We start from the raw sequence: 12,772 nt of genomic DNA, 5'->3' as shown, positions 1-12,772 counted from the left end.
TCTCTTCTTTCTCTCTCTCTTTCTTTCTTCTCTCTCTCTCTCTGGGTAATCGTGAACTACCTCAAAGCAGCTCACGAGGCACTAAGCAGCTTGCGTCCCTGGTTTCCTTGCTTGCTGGCCGGTTGTATTTAGAAAGCCAATCTGTCCTCTAATCCAGTTTGCAGAGCAGGTAAGATTACCCCCCCCCACCCCTGCTATTTGCTGTCAGTCCAAAAGGGTCAGCTTCTGTCACCTCACCTCCGCTGGCCCTTGGGATTAACGGTGGCTTACTCCGAGGGTCATGGGGAGTTTGTAGTTTAACCCACACACTGATTTATACAGGAGCGGATCCTGGTTTTGAACCTCTCTCTCTTGTTTTATTATTTCATCTTTGACTGACTGACTTTTAAGCTTTCTCCCAAAAGTGTGTGTGTGTCCGTCTGACTGTGTAATCACTAATATAAAATCAGTTCCGGTTAATTCATACTGCTTCATCAGACAAAAGTGACGTCTCATCTTTTGCTGACCTAGCATTTATAACTAACCAATACCTAGGGGTGAGTTACAGGCTGGAATCTAATCAAGGGGCTCGGATGGGATGTATGTAGCATAACGGATATCTGACAGTGAGCTGCTGGCTGTCCTTGCTCTCTTGCGATGCTTACAGAAGAGGATTTATGATTTAATTCTTGTAGGTTTAATCAGAAGCAATCCATTGATTCCTTGGAAACGCTTTGTCCTTTACCCTTTGCACAGAATGTTCTATATCACATGTAATGCAGAAACCTATCCCTGAATATTCCTACTGGCTAATTGTGGGAGCCTTTTCTTTAACGTTCAGAAACCATGAGGAACGACAGAAGCCCGTCTGTCTATAATATATTAAAACATTACATCAGCACTCCGGATGTCACACTCCATTGCTGCTCGTGGGACCTTGCAAATTGGCCGCCGTGTTTGCCTACACTACAACAGTAACTACACTTCAAAAAGTACTTCATTGACTCTCAAGTGTTCTGGGATGACCTGAGGACGTGAATGGCGCTATATAAATGCAGATTTTTTTCTTTCTTGCTATCATATCGAGTTACATCGAAACTACAACACAGAAACAGGCCATTCGGCCCAACAGGTCTATGCCAGTGTTTATGCTCCATATTAGCCTCCTCCCTCCTTACTTCATCTAACCACATCAGCATATATATCTGAAGTCCCTTAGTCACCTATTTTTAGAGCTGAAAAGCTTAGTTTCTCCAGCCTGTCCTCATGACTCAGTCCCTCTGCTGCTCAGAATCAGTCTTGCGGCTCCTCTCTCAATTGCCTCAAGTGATTAAGTGTTTAGACACGGAGCTCTGATTGACTTTTTTTTCCCGTCCGATCTCAGCACTGTGAGAAACAGATTCAGACCCTGCAGAACAAGATCTTGGAGCTCCAGCAGCAATTGGCCGTGGCGGTGTCAGCTGACAGGAAGAAGGACATCATGATCGAGCAGCTGGATAAGGTACGAGGAGGGATGGTGTAAATTCAGCAACGCTCTCTCTAGCCACAGGTTAATGCTGGGAATGGTTGTGTAATAGGTTGAAGTGAGCTCGAGACAATATCCTGATGAAGGGTTAGGAACATTAGGAGGAGGCCATTCAGCCTCTCGCGCCTGCACTGCCATTCAGTTAGATCATGGCTGATTTGTAACATAACTCCATTTACCCGCCTTTGCTCCATATCCCTTGATATCTCTGTTTTCAAATCCCTCCCTCCTCCAGCCCTACAACCCTCCGAGATCTCTGTGTTCCTCCAATTCTTGTCTTTTGCACATCCCCGATTTTCATCGCTCCACCACTGTCGGCCCTAAGCTCTGGAATTCCCTCCCTGAACCTCTCCCCTCCTTTTTTAAGATGCTCATTTAAAACCTACCTCTTTGACCACCTGTCCTAATATCTCCTTATGTGGCTCGGTGTCAAATTTTGTCTGAATTCTCCTGTGAATGTTTTACTACATTAAAGGCGCTATATAAATGCAGGTGGTTGTTCTCTTACCGTCTCGATCTCAATCTTGAGCAGTTCAATTGACCTCCAGCATCCAGTCTTTCGAGGGAGAGAGTTCCAAATTTCCACTACCCTTTGTGCGGAAAAAGTGCTTCCTGATTTTGCTCCCAAACGGCCCAGCTCTAATTTTGAGTTTACGAGTCCTTTTTGTTCTTGACATTTCAGGCACAGCCTGAATCAACAGTTTTTTCTTTCTTTACCGATGCTGCCCGACTTGCTGAGTGTTTCCAGCATTTACTGTGATTTTTGTTTAATATTCTAACTTTGTTGAGGAAACTTGGGTGGAGGGCCGAATCCCACACTGCAGGACATCAGCAGTGTTAGAGTGGGAGAGTTAGAATGAGCGTAGTGAGGAAGTGGAGGATGCCAAGCTCGAGACTGAAACGTAGGAGGAAAAGGAGGCCAGGGGTCCATGGTTTTGAGCTGCCAGCAAGAAGGAGTTGGAGTAGGAGATGATGCAATGAGTCTTGATTCAGCGCGATGACTATGAAGGAGGAGGAACGCATTGGACCAAGAGAGGACGGTTCAGAGGTGCACTGATGTAGATGTGGTCGAACCAATGTGGTTCTTGTACCCAGCAGGCGTTCAGTTGCTGTAAAACTGAAGACGCTCGCTGATTTGCCCCTCCTGTTTTCTTGTGTGAAAATACTTGGGTTTTATTTTTCCCCCCACGGGCAGACTCTGGTGAAGGTGGTAGAGGGCTGGAAGAAACACGACACGGAGAAATCCGAAGCCATGCGGAAACTGCAGGAAGAGCACGAGGCTGCGGAGAAGGGGCGCAGCAAGCAGCAGCAGGTAAGGCCCTCCCAACCACAAGTGAGAGCACTTCAGGGAGTCAGCGGGGAAATGCTCGCTGAGTAAATGCTACTCCTGGCCGAAGAGGGGGTGAAACTCGAGCCCCTTTGAGACCTCTGCCCCTTATCCTCTTGCTTGGGTGTCTGTGTGTGCTGTGCTCTTTTTCCTACTTCTAAATCTGGCCTTCCTCCTCCTTCCTCCCCTCACCACCACTGGTGGCCGCACCATCAGGTATCTTGGGACTTATTCACCTGAACTCCCTGCCTAAACCCCTCCACCTTTTCAAAAAGCCTCCCCGAAACCCATCTTTTCGACTGTGATCTCTTCTAATTCTCCCACTCCTGCTTGGCCTCCATTTCCCCTCTGTGAAGTGCCTTGGGGCGAGTTCCACATTAAAGGTATCGCATAAATGCCAGTTGTTGTTGAGACTCTTTCCTCATGGTGATTGTGCCGAGTTTGGGGGAAATTCTGGTCTGGGGCCCACAGTGAGCCTGCCTTCCACCGGTCTGATGCAGGGTGTTGATGCTCCAATTGTGTCGTAACCCATCGCCACCCTGGGGCTACAGATTGATGCACAGAGAGTGTGCCTGATGAGGCAACCAGTTTTTCAAGGGGCAGGGCCCTCACCTTTATGCTTCTATACTGTTAACACAGCCCCTACTTTAATGAAGGTTGTTGCAGACATTCGGATAGAATAGTTTAAAATAACCTCTTCCCTTGTGTCGAGCTTGTATTGCTATGATTCTTTCCCATGTTTCGAGTCTCCCCTTTACCAGGGAGGTGCTCTGTTAGCATTTTCCAATGAACGATTCTATAGGGAGTCTCCCAGTTAGGTAGCTGGGCCAATCGTGGATGCTGATTGGGCGGGGCTTGGGCTGGGAAACTTCCCAGTTTTTTCCCTTTCCCTTTACATGCCGATGATTGGAGAGGAGAGCTGTTGAGATGACGTTTTCCAGCAATCTGCTGCAGATTACATAGAATGTACAGCACAGAAACAGGCCATTCGGCCCAACTGGTCCATGCCGGTGTTTATGCTCCACACGAGCCTCCCCCCACCCCCTTTATCTAACCCAGACCATTATAACTCAGTAAACTTGTGATTGTGCCATTGTGAATCCTTTGCTGAGGAGATCACCGGCTATCAGCTGTACTCTGGTCCGTCGAGCTGCTAGTGGTATAAAGCCTCCTCCGTGAGGAAGGAAAGCTCCTATTCTCAGGGTTCTACTGGTGACTGAGTGAGTTTATCCAGAGAGGAGACGAGCCAAACAGACCAGGGCAGTTTGATCTTTGGTCTATGCTGAGATAGCAGATCTCAGCTGAGGGGGGCAGCGAGGAGCATAGGGATTGAAAGATCTGGTTCTTCTCCTAATCACTACATCAGCTTCTGCTGGATGCATGTTAGTTACATAGAATTACATCGAATTTACAGCACAGAAACAGGCCATTCAGCCCAACAGGTCTGTGCCGGTGTTTATGCTCCACACGAGCCACTTCCCTCCCTACCTCATCTCACCCTATCTGCATAACCTTCTATTCCTTTCTCCCTCATGTGCTTATCTAGTTTCCCCTTAAATGCATCTATATTATTCGCCTCAACTACTCCATGTGTCAGTTGAGGGTATCAACTGGGTTCAGGTCGTAGCCCTGTGTTCAAACGGCTCCCCGGTGCTCTATGGCAGCGCTCAGGCTGGAGGGTTGTTGGATCCCATTGCGGCATTACCCTCAGGAGGAGTTGCTGCTCTCCGGAGAGAAGAGATACAAGGCGACAGATCAGAGGAGGAAAAAGATAGAAGTAACACTGGGTTTCTGTTTCCCTTTCAGGCACTGTTGAAAGTTGAGCACCGTTTATCCCAAGCAAACCAAACTCTGGCCAAAGAACAGCAAGAGAAGGCACTGCTGGAGAGGGAGAGGGGCTTGTTGGTAAGGGAAATACTGTTCCCGACTGACTCCAGGTGTGCAGGATAACTGGGTTACAGTATAAATGTTCACAAGCCTGTTTTAGGTGCTGTTGCGTCGCAGATGCAGTTTGGGTTGGAGTGGGAGTCTGGGTAATGGCTGTCGTTGGGCACTTTAAAAACCTTAAAAAGAATCCAGCTCTTGCAATTGCCTAGTAAGTACGAGCACTGGATGGTGTAGTATTAAGCAATGCCGACGAGAAGTTCCTAGGTCGGATCCCTGGTCTGTGTGGAAGGTTTGCAGGCTCAGAGTGACTTACCGAGATCGTCTGTGAAGAATCTGAGCGAACCGACACAGAGCTGAGATATCCCAACAATTGCTCAAGCACTCTGTGTCGGTGGTTGTAGCTCTACTGATAATTCAGGTCCCTCGCAGTGCCGAGCTAACAAACATTCTTTCAAACTGGTTTCTCTGGTGATCTCATTATGGGCGTCCGCTGCTTGGACAAAAGCAATTTTAAAATATAAAAGTGGTTGAAAATAGTTACTGAAACAGTTCTGTATCGGCTGCTGCGTTTCCTACATTTCAAGTGACTACACCGTAAAAATACTTCACTGGAACTAGAAAGGTTTTTAACTGAAGCAGTGACTAACATTGGGCAATGACATATTTACAGTCAAAAATAAAGCATTATTTGATCGATCTTCCTCTTTTTCCACCCCCCGCCACTAACCTTCCTCTCCTGTAGGAAGAGGAGAGCCAGAAGCTGCAGATGGTGCTGGAGGCGGAGAAGCAGCGTTGTCTGAAACTGCAGGGCGAGCGCGACAAGGCGGAGAGCGCCAGGCTGCACGAGCGGAAACAGGCCGAGACCTTGCGCGCTAAACTGGGAGAGGAACGCGAGGCCTGCAGCCAGCGCGAGAAGCAGCTGGAGGAGAGGAACGCACAGCGGGAGGAGGAGCTTCAAAGGCAGCTCGAGAAAGAGAAGGTGTGGGGGACGGGATTGCTAACGGCCCTGCCATTGGAAAGCCCAAGAGTTCTGATTCCATATGCGAAGTCTAAGTGTGCAAGAGAGTTCTTTGCCATGTAGAAAATATGTGTTTAAAAAGAGCTGGTCTTTAGTTCATAGAATCATACAGCACAGAAGGAGGCTGTTCGGCCCATCGTGCCTGTGCCGGCTCTTTGAAAGAGCTATCCAATTAGTCCCACTCCCCCTGCCCTTTCCCCATGGCCCTGCAAATGTTTCCTTTTTCAAATATTTATCCAATTCCCTTTTCAAAGATACTGTTGAATCTGCTCCCACCGCTCTTTCAGGCAGTGCGTTCCAGATCATCACAACTTGCTGCGTAAAACAAATTCTCCTCATCTTGCCTCTGGTTCTTTTGCCAATTACATTAAATCTGTGTCCTCTGGTTACCGAACCTCCTGCCAGTGAGAACAGTGCATTCCCGATTCCAATTGAGTTTGAACTTCCCTTGTGCTTTTTGCTATCATTGGACAGGCGATCGCTCAGCGTGAGGCACAGCGAGGGCAAGATGCACAGCAGGTCCTCTCGTCCGTCCAGACAGAACTACAGCGGCTAGAAATCGAGTTGGACACAGTCAAACGTGATAAGGAAAACCTGATGATGGAACTCAGCCTGATGAAGGTACGGTGTGTGCGTGCAGTTGTTTTTGAGACTGTCTTGACGTTGCTAGGTGCACTGTTCAGTGTGAAATCGAGCTGTGCAGACCAGGAAGGCTCCAGCTCTCACCCTTGACCCATGCTGAGCTAGTGGATCTGGGCTGAGGCAGTAGCTGGTGTAACACTGGTCTCAGTGCCCTTGGGCAAGTGAGGGGAGAAACCAGCCAGGGTTCCTGCTTCTAGTTGGTGGCCAGTGAGGTGTGTGCGTGTGTCAGACAGACAGAAAGGATTAGGCTTGGCTGAGATTCCCTGCCTCTCCCACAGTCAGAATAGGCATTTGAGTGAGGAGGAGCATTAGAATCATAGAATCGTTACAGTACAGTAGGAAGCCATTCGGCCCATCGAGCCTGTGCCAGCTCTTTATAAGAGCAATCCAGTTAGTCCCATTCCCCCACTCTCACCATAGCCCTGCAAATTTTTTCCCTTCAAGTATTTTTCCAATTCCTTTTTGAAAGCCACGATTGAATCTGCTTCCACCGCCCTTTCAGGCAGCGCGTTCCAGATCAAAACTACTCATGGCTGGAAGCGAAACAGTCAGAGCCTCTAGGGGAGAAAACTGGCGAGGGGGTTAAATATAGTGAGACTCTCCTTTTTTAAAACTGCGTTTCCCCCCCCTCTGTTTCTTGGTCTCTGTACTACCCACCATCCTTGCCTCAAGTAACAAGCAGGAGGCCTCTGAGGCCAGTGGCTTGGCCATGTGCAAGGCTGGCCCTCTTTTTCACAATCCAGTTGAAAAGGGAACTAAAGTGCCGCTTACTGGTTGCCTGGTGTTCACACTGTTCCATTAACTGTCTCCAGACTCCCCCCAACGGACTAGTAGATAAAGGCATCGTCTGATGAAGCAGTCAACAGAAAGTCTAAAGTGACGCACTCCAGCGTTCTTGGTTTTTCGTGCATTAAGTGTCAGTCGTGGCTCAGTGGGGGGGCACTCTCTCGCCTCTCAGTCAGAAGGTTGCGCATTCGAGTCCCACTCCAGAGACACGAGCACGTGATCCAGGCTGACACTCCCAGTGCAGCACTGCCGGAGGTGCCCTCTTTTGGATGAGATGTTAAACCGAGGCCCTGTCTGCCCCCTCAGGTGGATGTAAAAGATCCCACGACCACTATTGGAAGAAGAGCAGTCTGTGCCTTCAGGAAAAGAGGGGAGAAAACACTTCGTAAAGTTTGTTTTTTGTTTCAATAAAATGTCCCACTGTAGGCACGCTGTGAATCGCAGAGAGTCAAGAGCGAGACGGAGTTTAAGGTGACCCTGGAGCAGCAGGTGACGGAGCGACTAACAGCGGTGCATGAAGATAGCGCCCGTCAGACAGCCGCTATACGAGAGCAGCACAGGTAAACGAACCTCCATCTCACTCCGGGTGCATTTGGGCAGCAGTCACCTAACGTTCTGCAGTATCACCAGTGTATATACTGCGTCCCGTTTGTGATTCACTGCGTGGAACAGCCTGGTATTCATTTTCCCGTTTGGGACGAAGGCAAACAATCGGCTCAGTCACAAGGAAAGACTGGAAAAGGGGCGACAAGATGGGGCCCTCTACAGCTAGGACGTCTGAACTTCTGTCTTTGTGGATCATGCTTTATGTATTGAGAGCGGCATATACACAAGTATGACTTTTGGGGAATATGCTCTCTTTCCTCTTCCTGGAGGTAGTGACCAGGCCCCTCGGTTCCTCGCCCCTCCCTATCTCTGTAATCTCCTCCTGCCTTACAACCCTCTGAGATCTCTGCGCTCCTCCAATTCTGGCCTCTTGTGCATCCCCGATTTTCATGACTCCACCATTGGCGGCTGTGCCTTCAGCTGCCTGGGCCCCAAGCTCTGGAATTCCCTCCCTAAACCTCTCTGCCCCTCTCTCCACCTTTTAAGACGCTCCTTAAAACTTACCTCTATGACCAAGCTTTATGTCACCTATCCTAATATCTCCTTGTGCTCCAGTGTCACATTTTGTTTGATTTCGCTCCTGTGAAGCGCATTGGGTTTGTTTTACTCCGTTAAAGGCGCTATATAAATGCAAGTTGTTCAAAAGCCATGGAGCCTTGAGAGCCGTATATAAATTTCAAATCCATGTTCCCATTAATTTTTGTATATCTCAACTTGCAGATACGAAGATACTTTGGTGTAGTATTTATCCACTAATCAGACTATTTGCTGAGAACAGCTCTTTCCAAACCTCCAGACCCACAAAATTCAAACATAATAAACCAGCAAATTGGAAATATAAGTACAAATAAGACTGAGTTGCTTAGACATTGACGGCTTACTTGCCCGGGTTCTAGGACCATAGATTGGACACCCCTGCTTAGAGATATGCTGAGGGAGTGCTGCGCTGTCGGAGGAACAAAGGGACAGGAGTAGGCCGTTCAGCCTCTTGAGCCTGTTCCGCCATTTAATTACATCAAGGCTGATCTGAATCTTAACTCCATCCACCTGCCTTGGTTTCATAGCCCTTAATACCCTCACCGAACAAAGATAAGGTGCCGTCTTTTAGATGAGAGTTAAACCGAGGCCCCGTTGGCCCTCTTGGGTGGACGTAAAAGATCCCACGGCACTATTTCGAAGAAGAACAGGCGAGTTCTCCCCGGTGTCCTGGTCAATATTTATCTCTAAAAAAGTTGTCTGGTGATTATCTCATTCCAGTTTTTGGGAGCATTCTGTGTACAAATTGTCTGCTGCCTTTCCTACGTTACAAGTCACTGCACTTCAAAAGTTCTACTTTGGCTGTAATGGGACATCCTGAGGTCGTGAAAGGCACTGTATAAATGCAAGTCATTTCTTTTTTGACCCAGGCCCAACTAAGATCAACTAACTGAGCACAGACCGGGGAATTGAACCTGGACCGTTCCTGCTCAGCTGGTCACTGGACAACGAGCCAGCAAAGAACAGATTAAAAACAGATAGTGCCTGAACGTTGACGCTTCTTTTAACTGTGTGTAGGAAGCAGATCATGGAGCTGACTGGACAGCATGAGCACGAGATGGGCAAGCAGCTGGCCGAGTTCAAAACAGAACTGCAGGAGCGCGAGGAGAAGCATCGGCGAATAATTGAGGGATACGAGATCAGGTAGCGGATAGTTAAAAAAATTTACTCTAATTTCCAGGTTATTGTCATTCTTCTCCATCGAAGGAGGAAGATTTCCTCAGTCGCTAGTGTCAGTGCACCGGTTCCTAATCTTTCTGTGTGGGGGACCCCGTGTAAACACAGACGCACTTTTGGGAATGCTCGAACCTTAACCTCCAAGCGTCAGTTATCCAAAGGAAAGCTGTGCTTCCATTGCAGAAAATATTTAGCATTAGTGTACAGCAACAGAAATCCCGTGTCAGTACGCCAACTAGCACAGCTAACCACAAAGGCCCCTTAAGGTCTGGGGGACCCCGTTTGAGCAAAATAGGTGTCAGCCTTAGTTCAGTGGGTCACGCTCTCGCCTCTGTGTCCGAAGGTTGGGGTTCAAGTCTTGCTCCCCCTGCCAAACTTCTACTAGATTCTCAAACTGAGGTCCACGCGATTGCATTTTTTAAAAAAAAACTTGAGACCTCAAAGAATCAGGCCAAGAAGTGTTTGTTCTGGTTCGGTTATACTGTCTTCTGAGATGAAGATGGTTAAGTATCTGGAATCTAAATTCATGGCTTGTTTACCCAAACTGCTTGTAGGTTCAAGTTCCACTCCAGGGGTCGTAGTACAAAATCTAGCTGACACTCCCGGTGCCGTAGTGAGGGGGTGCTGCACTGTCGGAGGTGCCGTCTTTCAGATGAGACGTTAAACCGAGGCCCCACCTGCCCCCTCGGGTGACCGTAAAAGATCCCAGGGCACTATTTTGAAGAAGAGCAGGGGAGTTCTTCCCCGGTGTCCTGGGCCAATATATTTATCCCTCAGCCAACACCTAAATTAGGATGACCTGGTCATTTATCTCATTGCCGTCTGTGGGAGCTTGCTGTGTGCAAATTGGCTGCCGCGTTTCCCACATTACAAAGTACTTTCTTGGCTGTAAAGCGCTTTGGGACGTCCTGAGGTCGTGACAAGGCCCCGTATAAATGCAAGTTATTTCTTTCTGAACCGTGGCTGCAGGCTGGCGAAGGGGCAGGAGGAGAAGGGCAAACTCCTCTCCATGAAGAGGAAGCTGGAGGTGCAGCGAGGGGAGATGGTGACCAAGTTGCAGACCATGATGCAGTCTCACTGGAATGAGGCTCTGAAGGTGCTGATGTCGGAAAATTCCCCCCTGGGCCACCAGCAACAGCAGGTAAGGTGACGGAGAGATGCCACTGGGGCCGTAAATATAAGATAGTCACGAATAAATCCAATAGGGAATTCAGGAGAAACTTCTTTACCCAGAGAGTGGTGAGAATGTGGAACTCGCTCCCACAAGGAGTGGTTGAGGCGAATAACATAGATGCATTTAAGGGGAAGCTGGATAAACACATGAGGGAGAAAGGAATAGAAGGATATGCAGATAGGGTGGGAGGAGGCTCGTGTGGAGCATAAACACCGGCATAGACCAGCTGGGCCGAATGGCCTGTTTCTGTGCTGTACGTTCTATGTAATTTTATTGAGTCAGAGGTTCCAGCTTGTTCTACGTGCATGTTTTTGTGGGGGTGAAACCTCAAGTTATGTCATGTCCCCAGGCGGTAACCCATGGCCACTCAACCTACTATTGGGCCTCTGACAGTGATGCATGGAGCAATATTGAACAAAAGAGCCCAGGTGTGATCCCTGGTTTGTGCTGAGTTAATTTCTGCTTTGCATTGTTGTGTGTTAAAATGATTCTTGGAGTCTTAACATCATCCTCAGCTATTCATGGACGACATGTGTGCCATTTTTGCACCACTGAGTCTCCAAAACCACTTTGCGTTGACTGGATAATAAGTGTGGTCAAATAAATGTTTTTTTACATAATTCTTTTTAATGAGTCTTCTGTATTGTCCGAGATCCCAGTTCTGACAATGTCATGTTTGTGTTTCCTGCAGCAACCTGTCCTTCATTATGACCAAGTTCCCGTTTATCGTGAGCTGAGCAAGTCATTGTCTACCTCAGGAACTCCCGCTGTAAGCAGTTCAATGACCACCAGTTCTGATCTCTCGTCTTCCTCCATCGTGCCTTACGCTGACCCTGCCTCGGAGACCGAGCAGCTGAAGCATCCCTCCGACAGCAGAGGTCCATGGGCGCCTGGGAACCAACCGCACAGGAACTTGGTGAAGCTGCATCATTCGGAGCAGCAGGGTTGGGTCAGTCAGAGGACTGACCACCGCTTGCACGAGCTGGCTCGAGACCGCCAGGTTTCTGGGGACGGGATCGAGTGCGGACAGCTGCCGTTCAAGGCTCAGGAGAATGTGAATATCTCTGTGCGGAACAGTCGTAACTTGCACGGTTCCTTTCCTCAGGCCATTCCTCTGCAGCCCATGGTGCAGTCGTCCTCTCAGGGACTGGCGCCCGTGGCATCCAAAGACCAAGAGGTGAACCCTCATTCCAACGTGTCCAGCCGACACAGTACCTTGTGTCGGAATAGCACAGAAACGCTGAACCCCCGCTTAAAGCGTGAACATCACCTGCACCACGCTGACAAGTGCGCCCCTCGTTGGGACCAGCCACAGCCAGCTGGGCATTCCTCCGCCGCTGGGCAGAGCCACAACCAGTCGCTGATGCTACCGCTGCTGCCCAACTCGCACTCCTTGGACGACCTCAGCCAGCTACTAAACTACAGCTTCCTCAGCCATGCCAGCTTCTACCCCCTGGAACCACAGGTGGATGAGACCATGATGACAGGTAAAGCTGGGCTTTGGGTGCCAGAGATTTTTTTTAAAAAAACACAACAGGTGTCAGCCGTGGCTCAGTGGGTAGCTCTCGCTCTCTCGCCTCCGAGTCAGAAGGTCGCGGGTTCAACTCCCACTCCAGGAACTTGAGAGCCCATAATCCAGGCTGACACTCCCCAGTGCCAGTACTGAGGGAGTGCTGCACTGTCGGAGGTGGCGTCTTTTGGATGAGACATTAAACTGAGGCCCCTGTCTGCCTCCTCAAGTGGACGTAAAAGATCCCACGGCCACTATTTTGAAGAAGTGCAGAGGAGTTCTCCCTGGAGTCCTGGCCAATATTTATCCTTCAACCAACATCCCATAAACAGATTATCTGATCATTATCATATTGCTGCTTGTGGGATCGTGCTGTGCACAAATTGACTGCCATGTTTTCCTACATTACACCTGTGACTACACTTTAAAAAGTAATTCATTGGCGCTTTAAGACGTCCCGAGGCTATAGAAATACAAGTCTTCCTTCTCTTTATTCCTATCACTTCCATGTTTGATGATCACACTTGCATTTATATGGTGCCATGGAACCTCCAAGTGTTTCACTCAATTATTGTTTGAAGTGCAGTGACTCTTTCTATGTAGGC

The 12,772-nt window shown here is 48.7% G+C and overlaps 1 protein-coding gene across 2 annotated transcripts in view; it reads left to right on the top strand.

The window, feature by feature from the left end:
* cntrob (centrobin, centrosomal BRCA2 interacting protein) overlaps nt 1-12,772 on the top strand; it is a 35,730-nt gene that overhangs the window by 11,205 nt on the left and 11,753 nt on the right. For both annotated transcript variants that reach the window (XM_067972184.1, XM_067972185.1), the window contains exons 6-14: nt 1,364-1,480; nt 2,700-2,816; nt 4,638-4,736; nt 5,461-5,697; nt 6,211-6,357; nt 7,591-7,724; nt 9,325-9,450; nt 10,453-10,624; nt 11,349-12,144. In XM_067972184.1, coding sequence (XP_067828285.1) covers nt 1,364-1,480; nt 2,700-2,816; nt 4,638-4,736; nt 5,461-5,697; nt 6,211-6,357; nt 7,591-7,724; nt 9,325-9,450; nt 10,453-10,624; nt 11,349-12,144 — 1,945 coding nt within the window. The remainder of the gene's footprint in view (nt 1-1,363; nt 1,481-2,699; nt 2,817-4,637; nt 4,737-5,460; nt 5,698-6,210; nt 6,358-7,590; nt 7,725-9,324; nt 9,451-10,452; nt 10,625-11,348; nt 12,145-12,772) is intronic.

The sequence above is a fragment of the Heptranchias perlo genome, chromosome 35 (genome assembly GCF_035084215.1).
Source record: "Heptranchias perlo isolate sHepPer1 chromosome 35, sHepPer1.hap1, whole genome shotgun sequence".
In the NCBI taxonomy this organism is placed as follows: domain Eukaryota; kingdom Metazoa; phylum Chordata; class Chondrichthyes; order Hexanchiformes; family Hexanchidae; genus Heptranchias; species Heptranchias perlo.
This window is presented reverse-complemented; position numbering and strand designations above follow the sequence as displayed.